General features: G+C 45.3%; 1 protein-coding gene across 3 annotated transcripts; it reads right to left on the reverse strand.

Annotated features, from left to right (window-relative positions):
• Positions 1-53: 53 nt before the first annotated feature.
• CSTF1 (cleavage stimulation factor subunit 1) lies at positions 54-13,752 on the reverse strand. 3 transcript variants are annotated; one of them, XM_030309350.1, is made up of 6 exons: positions 13,624-13,752; positions 9,591-9,791; positions 7,174-7,451; positions 6,825-7,022; positions 5,387-5,777; positions 54-2,221 (listed from the first exon to the last, which is right to left on the reverse strand). In XM_030309350.1, the coding sequence occupies exons 2-6, from the start codon at positions 9,757-9,759 to the stop codon at positions 1,962-1,964; spliced, it is 1,296 nt and encodes a 431-aa protein (XP_030165210.1). In that variant the 5' UTR covers positions 9,760-9,791; positions 13,624-13,752; the 3' UTR covers positions 54-1,961. The 3 variants fall into 3 exon arrangements, with proteins under 3 accessions (XP_030165210.1, XP_030165212.1, XP_030165209.1); XM_030309352.1 differs by lacking the exon at positions 13,624-13,752 and adding an exon at positions 13,449-13,554 and having other exon boundaries at positions 54-1,140; XM_030309349.1 differs by lacking the exon at positions 13,624-13,752 and adding an exon at positions 13,449-13,554.
• Positions 13,753-13,766: the final 14 nt, after the last annotated feature.

Here is a 13,766-nt window from a genome sequence, read left to right on the forward strand (position 1 = left end):
TGTAAACATTCAAAGCAAGGTCCAAAAAAAAAAAAAAAAGGACTAGCTTTAAATTACCATTATATACAAAAAGTTTATTTTAGAAATCACATATCTTTAAAAAATAACATAGAAGTTCTAAGTTCCTATCATTCACCGTTTTTGAAAACCAGGTGTCACATGGGACAGTTAATGACATGCTGATGCCGAGTCCATGTAATATTCCCGGCATTCTTACCGGTTCAAAATATTGATGTGATTTTTAGAAGAAAAAATGTGTCTATTTTGGAAGCACAGAAAAGTATCTTGATCTTGTAGACAGAAGTCCTGAAACTTCAGATCCATGGCTGAGACTATTCCAGAAACTGGAAAAAGTAGGCATCATTATTCAAATTCACGAACAGTTAAAAAGACCCAGCGGAGCTTCAATCAGGAGTGCCATGTGGTCATTCTAGCACATGTGCTAGACCAGAGGAATGCGGAACATGTTCAGCCTCTGCTGTAATTTCGTACGTGGAAAGCAAAAGAAAAGCCGGAAAAAGAAGTGAGGACTTTTGCTCTGTAATTTCCTTATGGAACTGGTCATTCCTGTTCCTACTCAGCAGGTCTCTTCTCATCCTATAAAGGAGCACCGACAGTCACGTGCAAATACTGGAGAATCAGGACACAAAACAAAAATAAATCTAAACTCACTACAGACCAAAAAATACAGCTTTGGAAACCTGAATGAAAATGGATTTAACACATTAAGAATGCTTCAAATGGTTTCACAGGCCAAAGAGGTGAAATGATCCTTAAGGAGGATGACTCACACAGAATTTTTAGGCAATAAACTTCAGAAGATTTGAAAGTTCCTGTAAAATGAAACAATCAATCTCTTTAGTATTTTTATCAACTGACCCTAGATTATATCTCTAGGTATTCCTACCCAGAACATGAGGTATTTGCACTCGGGGATAAATATAAACCAAAGTCTATCTGGCAGAGGGGAGGTTAGGGTCCCCTCACCTAGCTTGAGCTGAATCCAGAGAAATACTGTCACTTTCTAAATTAGAAAGTTTCAAGAAAAACCTCGATCAAGATTTAATTGCAAAAATCTTCCAAGAACATAGTTGCCACGTGCATCCACGACGAGTAGTGAACGATTCATGCTGAAGAGAACTGAAAAATAAGATTTAAAATTATGTAAGAACAAAGTCAATCAATAGTAATCATCTGTGAAATAAGCTATGGTCGGAGAGCAGCGGCGGGCTCACTGAATTTTGATTAGATTGGCTTTATCTTCAATTATGCTTTCCATCTGCTGGTAATAACCTTATCAGAAATATTTGCTGAAGAGAAGCACTGCGGGCAATGAAAGGAGAACGCGGGAGGTACGACGAAAGATACATTTCCCAGAAATCTTCGGGAAAAACTGGCCATTAATTTTATTGACGTGAAAAAGGTAGAACACTAAAGTTGCAGATCTGAGCTTTATTATCAGAATGGTATCGTTTCAGGATAGGACTGATGGATTCTCTAAACTGGTCTTAAAACGGCCCACCTACCTGCCAAAATGTGTCCTGAAAAGAAAGACACAAAGAGGGTGTGTGTAGAAGAGGCACAGAAGTCGACAGAACCACCGGATGAAAATCCCTCACGACAGATCCACTTGAGATCTAGAAAGCACTTTAAAACTCTACCTTTCCTCAAATGGTCAAGAGATTCAAGAGAAGTGGCGAGTCCTGTATTTACAAAACCGATGAAAATCACACTGTGATAATCAGTGAATGCAGAGCCACCGCACGGATCTGCGTTTCCCGCTTTTCCCACCATGATTCTGCATCAAGGTAAAAAAAGATTCTCTTGTACAAATCCAAGGACGGAGAGGTGGCGGCACAACCGCCGGATGGCGCGGTGACTTACTACCGAAGCTGGTGACGGGACCCGGTGGGGGCAGGGGCACAGTCCTCGAGAAAAGAACCCCGGGCAAGGAAGGTGGGCTAGTCCGTGGTGGATCGCCGGTACCAGAACCGGGCTCGGAAGTCGTCGCTGCATGTCATGAAGCCGGGGTTGGTGGGCGAGTGCACTATGCAGCGCACGATGTTGTTGTGGCCCAGGGAGAGCAGGTTCCGACGCTCGGCGGTACGGGAGTCCCAGCAGCACAGACTGATGGTCCGCTCGTCCGGCAGCAGCACGTAGTCCTCGGTGTGGTTGAACACGGCCTGCGTCCGGTGCACCTGCCGCCCGCTCAGGCCGGCCCCTGCGCGGACACGAGAGGTTAAGGGTCAGAGTGGCAGGGCTAGCCTCCCAGGGCTACACTTTAGACCCTCACGCTGCCGTCCTTCTGTTCGTTACCCTGTCGATGTAAAAACGGCATCTTAAAACAGAAGTAACACGCATTTATCGTATAATTTTGGAGCCTCCACAGAAGCATGAAGAAGCAAATCGCCACCGACCTACCACCTGAGGCAGCCGACTCCGTCAACGTCCCGATGTACTTCCAGGCACAGGGGCATCTTAAGAAAAAAAAATACAGGGGCACCCGGCGGGGGTGGGGGGGCTCAGTTGGTGGAGCGGCCAACTCCGCTCGTGGTTCGGGAGTTCGAGCACCACACCGGGCTCGCTGCTCTCAGCACAGAGCCCGCTTTGGATCCTGTGTCCCCTCCCCCTCAGTCCCTCCCCTGCTTGTGTTCGCTCTCTCTCAAAAACAAATAAAACATTAAAAAAAATAATAAAAAATAGAAAATCGGTGCCGTGTCATATAGGTCATTTCTGTCATAGTTTAAACCAACTTTTCATTAGGTACATTTTTCTGTGTTTTTTACTGGCCGCAAAATACACCACCATCTGGAAGCACCCTTACTATTTAGTAATTCTTTTCCTGCTAGAGGCATCTGGTTGCAAGTTATGCTGACAAATTCTTTATGCCGAACATACTATTTCCTCAGGATTAAATTCCTAGAACAGAATTGCTGGGATGTTTGAATGTCTGCTCTCCAAAAAGAAGCTCTAGGCTTTTTTATGACCGTGAAAATACAGACTTTATGTTTAAAATATCATATAAAGTCAAAAAGAACAACCGCCTGATAATTCTACACCCAGAGTCAGTATTTCGATGAATCCTTTCTAAATATCTCTGTAAATACCTCTGTATTCTGTAAATCGGAGCTCACATCATATGCTATTTTTATACAGCAGGGTAGCACAGATCTATCAAGATGGAATACGGCTTAATGGATAAAAACAGAGGCGCTGGCATCAGATCTGGGCTCATCACTTACTAGCGACGTGAACACGGACACATTACGTAGCACCTTTAAGCCTTACCTTTCTCTTCCATTCTCTGGGGGACAATTACAGCACCAACCCACACGATGTTGCGAGGACTGGCATGAGGGCACATCCAGTGGCATACGTGCTCACAAATGTTCCTGTATTTGTTTTTAAGGGCCGCACGCTGTGAAAAGGACGCGTGACAAGAGTGCCCTCGGTGCTTTCTGGTGGACACTTCTGCTGTCTCTAACGCTCCCCTCTTCGAGACTATGTTGGGACGGACATCCTTCTACGTGTGCGTGGGCATACCTGCCAGCAATCTTTTTAGGCTGAATTTCTAAGAGTCCAAAATATATACGTATGCTGAAAAATAGGATTCGTGACACCAACCCCCCTTTAGAAGGTTTCCAATCAGCACTCCTTAACAACGAAGTATGTAACTTCCCCAAATGTTGTTCAATACGAGAGAATATCAATCTTTTAAATTCCTAGCCTCTGGGGAGTACAAAAAGAAACTCTGACGTGCATTTCTTAGGTCTGTAGAACTGATGGTCATCTCTGTCTCCTTGAGCTCACTGCCCAGTGTCTGGCAGGTGTCTGTTACACGTGCTACACGGTGTCCCTAGCTCAGCATTTAATTTAGTCTTCTGAATTAATTTCTCACACTGAAATTTCTAATGCTCGATAGCTTTTCTTTTTCCTTCAGTATTTCAAAAACCCACTGAATTCTAACTAAACATTAAAACTGGAAACACAGACCTAAACATGCTGGTATGATGGGCTCTTAGCCTGTGAGTTAGAAAACGAGGGAATTTGCATATCGATTCAGTATAATCTCACTTTAAAATCAAATCCCAATTCTCTGCCGAAGCAAACCAGGCAGCCCCACAGAAGCATAAAACATTCTGCCGTTCACAGGACAAAGCAAACATAAGAAATGCTGTGAGAATCTGGCGCGTGCCCTCCACACACATCACACCCGACGGCGGCTGTTACTGCTGAAGATGGAGACGGCCCGCCCACTTTTACTTTGACCACTTTTGCATCTTCTTTTTGCAACAAGCACGCAGCCCTTTAACAGTAATAATTAGAGGAAGGTTTTCAAAATAGCTCCCTACAGAAGCGTTCCAACAAAGGACCAAGAATGAGGACGAAACTGACGCTTCCTAAGACCTGCTAGTTGTATGGTCTGTGTCAGAGCCAGAGAGGGACGGCAGGAAGCAAAGTGTCCCCAGGAGACGGATGTGAGGTGGATGATGCTGCACCCTGGTGGCTCCGACGTCCCCGCCTCTTCAATCTTCTCTAAAAGGAGAAGCGACTGCCGTAACAGCTGAGCCCTTACGACGGCGTGGTTTTCTTTCTTTAAAAATTTTTTTGATGTTTATTTTTGAGAGACAGAGACAGAGAGAGAGGGAGACACAGAATACGAAGCAGGCTCCAGGCTCTGAGCTGTCAGCACAGAGCCCGACGCGGGGCTCGAATCTCAAATCCATGAACTGTGAGATGATGACCTGAGGTGAAGTCAGATGCTTAACCGACTGAGCCACCCAGGCGGTCCTGGTGGTGTTTTCCTGTAGAGTTTTAAAGTTCTGGTGATGGTGATTTTAGTGTGGGACACAAACATCTCACAACAGAGGAAACTAGTTGAACTTTCCTGGAGGTTTGCTACCAAACAACAGCCTTTGCTGCTCCAAGGAACAGAAGAATAAGACAATATTTTGACAACATTCATTACCAAGTAACTGTCAGGGTAGCTGTGCTCTCTGATGAACAGGCCTAGATGGCCCCTCTCCGCCTTCCTTCCCTAATGTGTACACTCATTGAGATCCACTGACTCCGCCTTGTCTCTGGACTGCTTTTATGTTTCTGAGGGAAAAGGGCAGACCACTGGTCTACAAACGGACCACCAGAGTCTCAATGTTACTGGCATAGACTCACATCTAGTTGAAGCTGTGACGTACTGAGAAGAACACAGTTCAGAAACTAAGGTTCTATTTCCAGCTCTTACCAACTGTAGCCTTGGCTAAACTACTTGCTTTCTTACCTAAAAGAGGTGTAACATCTGCCTTGCTCAACGCATACATTTATCGTGTGGCTCTCTTCTGGAAGCCAGAAAATGCTACAGAAAAGGTAACAGCAACTTTTCACGTACCTGTGTATCTGACCAGTGTTCGTCCTGTTGATATCTCCCAAAGTTTAGCTACGGAGTCTTTTCCACTGGAGAGAATGTATTTGGAATTTTTGGAGAAAATGGCAGAACAAACCTCAGCACCGTCATGCGCCTTCTCAAAGGTTGTGATGCACCGATTTGAAACACCATCCCACAGCTTGATGCAGCCGTCCTTGCTACCGGTGACATACATGTTGGCGCTGGGATTGTAATTAACGGAGCATATAGCATCGGTGTGTTGATCTTGAGGATTGCAAGAGACAAAACACTGAAACGTGTTGATATCATAAAGCCGAAGAGTAGGATGCTGAGTCCCAACGAGTATAAAGTCTCCGGAAGGATGAAAAGAGATAGAGCGTAGCATTTCAGCTTCCTGTTAGGACAGACACATTAAGTGGTGGTGAATAATTAAATGCAGAGAACATGTGGAAAATATTTGGTTGACGGAGAGAATACATAAAACAACGATCAGATGTTACAAGGCAGAAGAAGGAACAACGAACTTTGTAAAATACGTGAAGGTATCATTTGAACAGAGATTTTAAATTTTTTTTTTTTTTTTCAACGTTTATTTATTTTTGGGACAGAGAGAGACAGAGCATGAACGGGGGAGGGGCAGAGAGAGAGGGAGACACAGAATCGGAAACAGGCTCCAGGCTCTGAGCCATCAGCCCAGAGCCCGACGCGGGGCTCGAACTCATGGACTGCGAGATCGTGACCTGGCTGAAGTCGGACGCTTAACCGACTGCGCCACCCAGGCGCCCCAGAACAGAGATTTTAAAAACCAGCTACTGGTGGGATTATATTCCCAAAACCGTGGAAGTGAGCTTCGTCATTTGCAAACGAGCACTGGGAGAACTCAGAATGGAACATCATCAAGCTAGGATAGTTTCACATGTTAACGAATGAGGATAAACACAACTTGTACGTGTGGACAGCTTCTTTAATCTGTCCTACGGCTCCAAATAAGGAATAAAAAACTCAGTTCAATTACTAAAAGGTGGAAGCCACTACTAAAACATTAGTATTTCTTTACTGTATACTCAAAATATCACTTTTGCAGTATCACTTTTCCAGTAAACGTCTGAGAGTTTCAACTGAATAATTTTTTGATTCCCGTTAAGTTACACTTCGGTGAAGTGACTGTTTCACCTTTAAACAGGGATCTGCGACTTTGAAAGAGTGACACAGGTTCTGAGCCCCTGTTGCACAAACTGTGACCAGAGAAAGTGGGTGCTTGACAGCGTGGGAACCACGGGCCAATACACTGATTCCTGTGCCACCTGCAGCACGCGTCCTTGCAGCTGCTTCGTTTTGTAAGATGATCCCTGAGGCTACTTTAAAAACAGGAACAGTCATACAATAAGTGCTCTTTGCTTTTAAGAAGAAACTGGATAGCTCCTTTCTAAACATTCCTAACCTGAATGTACTTGAAGGCTCTTTTTGCAGATGGTTTGGAATAATCAAATAACTTCAGAGTATAATCCCTGGAACCAGAGGCAAGGATTTGCTCCGTTGGGTGGAAAGCGAGACATGTGACTTCATCCACGTGGTCATAAAGCGTTCGGATCACTGGGTGGTTTTCCATGTTCTGTTGTGCAGTCTCATTCATCATGACCTAGACCAACGAGAAAAGAGATGCTCAAAGGGCAAAATCCGACTCAAAGCCCCCGATTATGCTGTGTTAAAGCTGGTCTAAACTAGTCTCTCACTCTCCCGACGAGCAGCGAGCGAAAGGCAGACGGTATGTACGTTGCTGGGATTTTTACCTCTATTGGCATGGCGCTCTTGGCCAACATTCTTTCCGTGTCAAGTATCTTTATGGAAGCATCGGCAGATCCGGTGGCTATTAACTGCCCGTCTCTGCTGTAGGTGGCTACGCGGCAGGGGCCTTTGTGGGATGTGACATAGCATGTTTCGTACTCTGAAGCCTCTGGGGACATAGTTTGGACGTCGGCATCAAATTCTAGGTCAATCCCCGTGCCAGGGGCCACTGTATCTGAACGACCAATTGCATACTGAACTGCAGTATCGTCGTTTTCCATTCCTGAAATGAACCAAAATTAAGTGCATGCAAAAATGTCATTTTAAAAAGCCAAGACAAAATTCTGGATCCAAACTGGGAAAGATGTTGGCCAACATCAACTTACTCTGTCTTGGAGTGGCCTGACACTTAACCCTTCACAAAATTATGTATATGTCAACCCGGGTGTATGTTCAGTGACAACACCGTAGGCAATATAACATTGACTGCGGAAGGTCAGGCTCAATAGGTCATGTCACCTCCCCGTTTTTTGCTTCCAAAATTTTCTACTGTAACGACGACTACAGAAACTCAAAAAAAGCAGTTCTATAGCTAAGCTGCCCATTTTTTCTCGTTCTGAATTTTAATATTTTTAGTGCTGAGATCTGTTAGTAGCAGCTCTGGGGCTCATTAAGACAGATACACTGTTAGCACTAACACTAGTGAAACGTAGTTGAAAGACTGTTGATATTTAAATAAACAAGTTTTTCAAGAAAATGCATTTTAAATTGAAAAATAACTTCATGTACCATATAAACAGTATGTTTATTAGTATAAGAAAAATTAGCAATAGAGATGAACACAAAAATGACCTTGTATTAGATTACTCAAAGATAATTACTGTTAAAATGGTGGGATGAATTCTTCTGGACCTTTCTCCATGCACAGTTGTTACAATTCTTGCAAAAAAATAGAACCAAACCATATGACATGTTGTAACTTACTTGTTCATTTACTCAAACAGAATAAAAATCTGGCCAGTGTAATTTTTTTTTTTTTTTTTTTTTATTTATTTTTGGGACAGAGAGAGACAGAGCATGAATGGGGGAGGGGCAGAGAGAGAGGGAGACACAGAATCGGAAACAGGCTCCAGGCTCTGAGCCATCAGCCCAGAGCCCGACGCGGGGCTCGAACTCACGGACCGCGAGATCGTGACCTGGCTGAAGCCGGACGCCCAACCGACTGCGCCACCCAGGCGCCCCTGGCCAGTGTAATTTTTATCTACATCGTGTGGTTGGACCCAATTTGAGGATACAAGAACATTCACAACGAATTTCTTATTGTTGGATATTTCAGTTGTTTTTGTTTTATTTCCTCGGAACAAATTCTCAAAACTGGCATTGCTAGGGGCACCTGGGTGGCTCAGTTGGTTAAGCGTCTGACTTTGGCTCAGGTCATGATCTCACAGTTCGTGAGTTTGAGCCCCACATTGGGCTCTGTGCTGACAGCTCAGAGCCTGGAGCCTGCTTTGGATTCTTCCACTCTTTGGAGCCTCTCTCTCTGCCCCTTCCCCGCTTGTGCTCTGTCTCTCTCAGAAACAAACATGAAAAAAACATTGTTTTTTTTAAATTAAAACAAAACAAAACACCATGGGGCGCCTGGGTGGCTCAGTCGGTTGTGTCTGACTTTGGCCTAGGTCATGATCTCAATGTTCACAAGTTCGAGCCCCGCCTCAAGCTCTGTGCTGACAGCTCAGAGTCTGGAACCTATTTCAGATTCTGTGTGTCCCTTGCTCTCTGCGCCCCGCCCCCCCCCAACTCTGTCTCTTTCTCTCGAAACACTGTCTCTTTCTCTCAAAAATAAACATTAAAAAAAATTAAAAAAAAAAAAACCATAAAAACTGGCATTGCTAAGTCAAAGGGTGTAAACATATTGGGATTTCTATATTTTATAGAGTGCTTTCTACAGCCCAGGCAAGCACCAGGATGTACTGTTGAACGAGACAGAGATCCTGATGTTTATTGCACGTGCTGTCCTTTCTTGGGGAAGGTGCAGACGTGTGGGAAACAACCTGAAACAATGAAGTACATTTCGGAGAGTGATTCTGTCATGAAGGAAATGGGGTTGTTGTTGTAGAATAACTGGGGAGGTCTGGGGAAGATAGTGGGTTATTTTCAAAAAAGTGAAAAGGACTCTGAGATGACATGTGAGTTGAAATCTGCAGTCAATAAAACAATGACAGAATGTTCCAGATAATTCTCATAGAGATCCTGGGGCTACAGCCGGTTTGAAATCTTCATAATCTGGGGTTTGCTTACCCTTTCAGTACCTACCACTGTACCTGACACATACTAGGCACTAAGACTGAACAAAAATCATTGGGAAAAATTCTGATCGTGAAGACCTCTGAAACACCAAACCATCCACGTGTCCCCAAGCTACCTAGTTTGATGAGGTGTAGGAGCTGCTCCGAGGGCGCACAGACAGACTGCGGCTTGATTTCGTTGATGAGGCCATTAGCAATGCTAATATAGCCATCGTAGAGCAGCTGGCTAATGATCAGCTTATACAGCTGCTGGCGGTCCTTCAAGCCCACTTTGGTTCTGTACATCTCGGAGAAGACGAAGACAATCTCCCTGGCAGCTGCAAGGGGAGAAAACAGGGATGGTGAAGGGCAGAGGCACCAGTAAATCACGGAAGCCACGCAGCAGTCTGGGCAGACCGGCGGGGCTTCCGTCCCGGCCCTGCTAGTTGCATCATCTTCGGTCAGTGACCTCATTCCTGAGGTCAGGTTCCTCAGCTGTTAAGCATGTTAGCAAAGGTAAAAACAGATGGCACGTGCAGAGCATTGAGCATAGTAGCACACAGAAATTACTCAAATCGCACCAGCAACTATTTACAGAACTTCTTTTCATCAACTATTCTCTGTCATACTACCCACCTGCCACTTTTATTCTATTCTGCTATCCCAGAATCTTCTGTTTCTTCTGTTAAGAAAATACCGACTGTTTTTTGCAGTAGGGAAGATGGCTACTATTGTTGAATGTCTAGACATTACTGTTTCCACCAGGTAAGCTGTATGTTTACTAATGTCAGCTATGTTTTGTTTTTTTTTTTAAGTTTATTTATTTGAGAGAGAGAGCAGAAGCAGGGGAGGGGCAGGGAGAGCGAATCCCAAGCAGGATCCACGATGCAGTGCTCAATCCTGCAACTGTGAGATCATGACTTGAGCTGAGATCAAGAGTCGGACACTTAACAGACTGAGCTATCCAGGCACTCTGAGTTATGTTCATTCTTTTTTTGTTTTTTAAAGTTTTCTTTTTTGGGGGCACCTGGGTGGCTCAGTCGATTAAGCGGCCGACTTCGGCTCAGGTCATGATCTCGCGGTCCGTGGGTTCAAGCCCCGCATCGGGTTCTGTGCTGACGGCTCAGAGCCTGGAGCCTGTTTCAGATTCTGTGTCTCCCTCTTTCTCTGACCCTCCCCTGTTCATGCTCTCTCTCTGTCTCAAAAATAAGTAAATGTTAAAAAAAAAATTAAAGTTTTCTTTTTTTAACGTTTATTTATTTTTGAGAGAGACAGAGAGTGAGCTGGGGAGGGGCAGAGAGAGAGGGAGACACAGAATCCAAAGCAGGCTCCAGGCTCTGAGCTATCAGCACAGAGCCTGACGCAGGGCTTCAACCCATGAACTATGAGATCACGACCTGAGTGAAGCCGGCCACTCAACCGACTGAGCCACCCAGACGCCCTGAGTTATGTTCATTCTTAAAACATGTTTTAAGGGCGCCTGGGTGGCTCAGTCAGTTAAGCGTCCGACTTCAGCTCAGGTCATGATCTCACGGTCTGTGTTTGAGCCCCGCGTCGGGCTCTGTGCTGACAGCTCAGAGTGTGGAGCCCATTTCAGATTCTGTGTCTCCCTCTCTCTCTGCCCCTCCCCTGTTCATGCTCTGTCTCTGTCTCAAAAATAAATAAACATTAAAAAAAAAATTAAAGGGGCGCCTGGGTGGCGCAGTCGGTTAAGCGTCCGACTTCAGCCAGGTCACGATCTCGCGGTCCGTGAGTTCGAGCCCCGCATCAGGCTCTGGGCTGATGGCTCGGAGCCTGGAGCCTGTTTCCGATTCTGTGTCTCCCTCTCTCTCTGCCCCTCCCCCGTTCATGCTCTGTCTCTCTCTGTCCCAAAAATAAATAAACGTTGAAAAAAAAAATTTAAAAAAAAAAACAAATTAAAAAAAAAACATGTTTTAAGGTAACCAACTTTGTTAAATTATATAACTTAATTATATAGTAAATAAAAACATGAGGGCAAACAAGCCACCACGCTATGAAAACTAAATCAAGTTGAATGCTTGGAAAGATTCAAAAACAAATTGCTTAATAAAATATTGGCAAATAGGGTATGGCCAAAACGAGTATAAAAAACGGAAAGGGGTGCCTGGGTAGCTCAGTCAGTTAAGCAACCGACTCTCGATTTCAGCTCAGGGCATGGTTTCAGGGTTTGTGAGTTTCAGTCCTGCATCAGGCTCTGCGCTGACACTGCAGAGCCTGCTTGGGATTCTCTCTCCTCCCTCTCTCTGCCTCTCCCTGCTCACTCTCTCTCAAAATAAATAAACTTAAAAAAAAAAAAAAAGGAAAAAAAGCGCACTTGGATTGGTTTCCAAGTTTTTAAGCTCTCTCTTATAAAGTAAAATGAAAACTGTAGATGATGGTTTCTGGTTTATGCAAAAAAAAAAAAAAAAACAAACCTCCAACTGGTGGACAGCAGATAACTTTGACTTTCAAAAATCAATATTCGTATGTGTATGTATGTCTGGACAGCTATCAGAAGGGCACGGGAGCCTGGGAACAGCAATAAAGAACAGAAGTCGAAGGCAGACAAGAAATTGGAAGTCAGAGTATAAGGCAGAGAGAGAGAGAGAGAGAGAGAGAGAGAGAGAGAGAGAGACAGGGTGGGGGGATGAATACAAGAAAGGAGAGGAGTAAGCAGTAACACCAGCACTGCCTGGTATTCCTGTACTTTACAGGGACTGATTCTGGAAGGAGGGGTGCGTTATAGGAAAGAAGTGGGAAACCATGTTTTCTAACTCCCTCCGGAGAATAACTGAAGCTACTGATAATGAGAATAGTTAACATTTACTGAGCGTTATGTTTTGTCTCACTTAATCCTCAACACCATCCTGTAAGAGAAGCAATGTGATCGTGTTAAAGATGAGGAGGGAAAGTAACTTGTTCAAGGTCCCACGACTAGTGCTTGCAGAAACCTGTACTAGAATGCAGATGGTTTGACTCTAGAGACTGTGTTGTTCCTAACAACTACCTTTAGTGCTCCTTAAAAGCTTAATGACAAACTAGCTAAAACTAGACATTCAGTGTAGTGTATGACACCCATCACATAAGCAACTAATATGCATTACCTCACTGAATACTCACCTAATCCTATTTTAGAGATAGGTAACATGAGGACCAGAGAGGTTAACTTACATGGGATCAAAGAGCTTGTAAATAGCAAAGCCTGGATCTTTACTCAGGGTATTTGACCCCAGAGCTTGAGTCCTCACTGTGCTGCACTGATGGGTGTTACTAACAACAGCTAACGTTTGTAAGCACTTGCCAGACACTGTGCTAAGCACTTTACAAGCATTAGGTCATTGAATGAAATCATTCAAAGTATTCAAGCACATGTAGAAGCAAATGTATATAAATCTATGCTTGTGCAGACAGCACTAGGGCACGATAGAGATGACGAAATCGGCACAAAGAAGTTAGGAAACTGAAAATAAAATGTGGCCGAGTAACTCGTCAAGTGGCCGCCAGGACTGCGCAGACCAGAGCCCAGAACTTAACCACTATTCTATCCCGTCTCCGCACTCACGACAGGAGCATCACGGCGTGTACAAAGATTCAAAAAGAAAAGGCCGAGCCCCGCTTCTCAATTCTCACAGAACGTTCACTCCCTGCACTAGTAGGTGCCTAATTACCATCCCCAGTTTGCAGGCGAGGCCCGAGGTCAGGAAGAACAGGACCTAGAAACTGTTTACACCCGGGAACTGGAAGGGGGGACCAGGGCGAGAACACAGACGCCCCCTCACTAGGCTCCGCCACCGTCCCGCCACAGAAGAGCACCAAGGATGGGAGCGAGGCCTTGGAGGAAGAGGAAGGGGTGTGCAGGCCGAGCCTGGCAACTCAGGGGGCATGCCACCCCGCTCACTATCGGGCCTTCCCGCCGCGCTCGTTTTTCCGGGGGTCCCGTGAAGACCCCACCGGACCGCACCAGCCGCTCTCCATGCATCCCAGCCCCCCAGTACCCGCTAGTCCGGCTCTCTCGGTCTCCCGCTCTCTCCCAGAAAAATGGAGGCACGAAATCTGTCCGATCGATCGCTCCGAGCGCACGTTCACTGCGCACGCGCACAGGGCGAGGCGCCGAGCGCTGCGCTATCGATCGGCCCCACTCTCGCCTGCCCTTCTCGCCATCTTACTTACTGGCGCGTTCGAGGGGTTCGTTAACCTCCTCCGACTTTATCTCTTGCGCGACAACCCTGACTGACGCCAAGGAAATGCTGTCTCTCTGACAAATGTCGGGTCCCGGAGGGCACCGCAGGCGCTAGAACGGCCAAAGTCTGGCG

Source organism: Lynx canadensis, chromosome A3, assembly GCF_007474595.2.
Source record: "Lynx canadensis isolate LIC74 chromosome A3, mLynCan4.pri.v2, whole genome shotgun sequence".
Taxonomy (NCBI): domain Eukaryota; kingdom Metazoa; phylum Chordata; class Mammalia; order Carnivora; family Felidae; genus Lynx; species Lynx canadensis.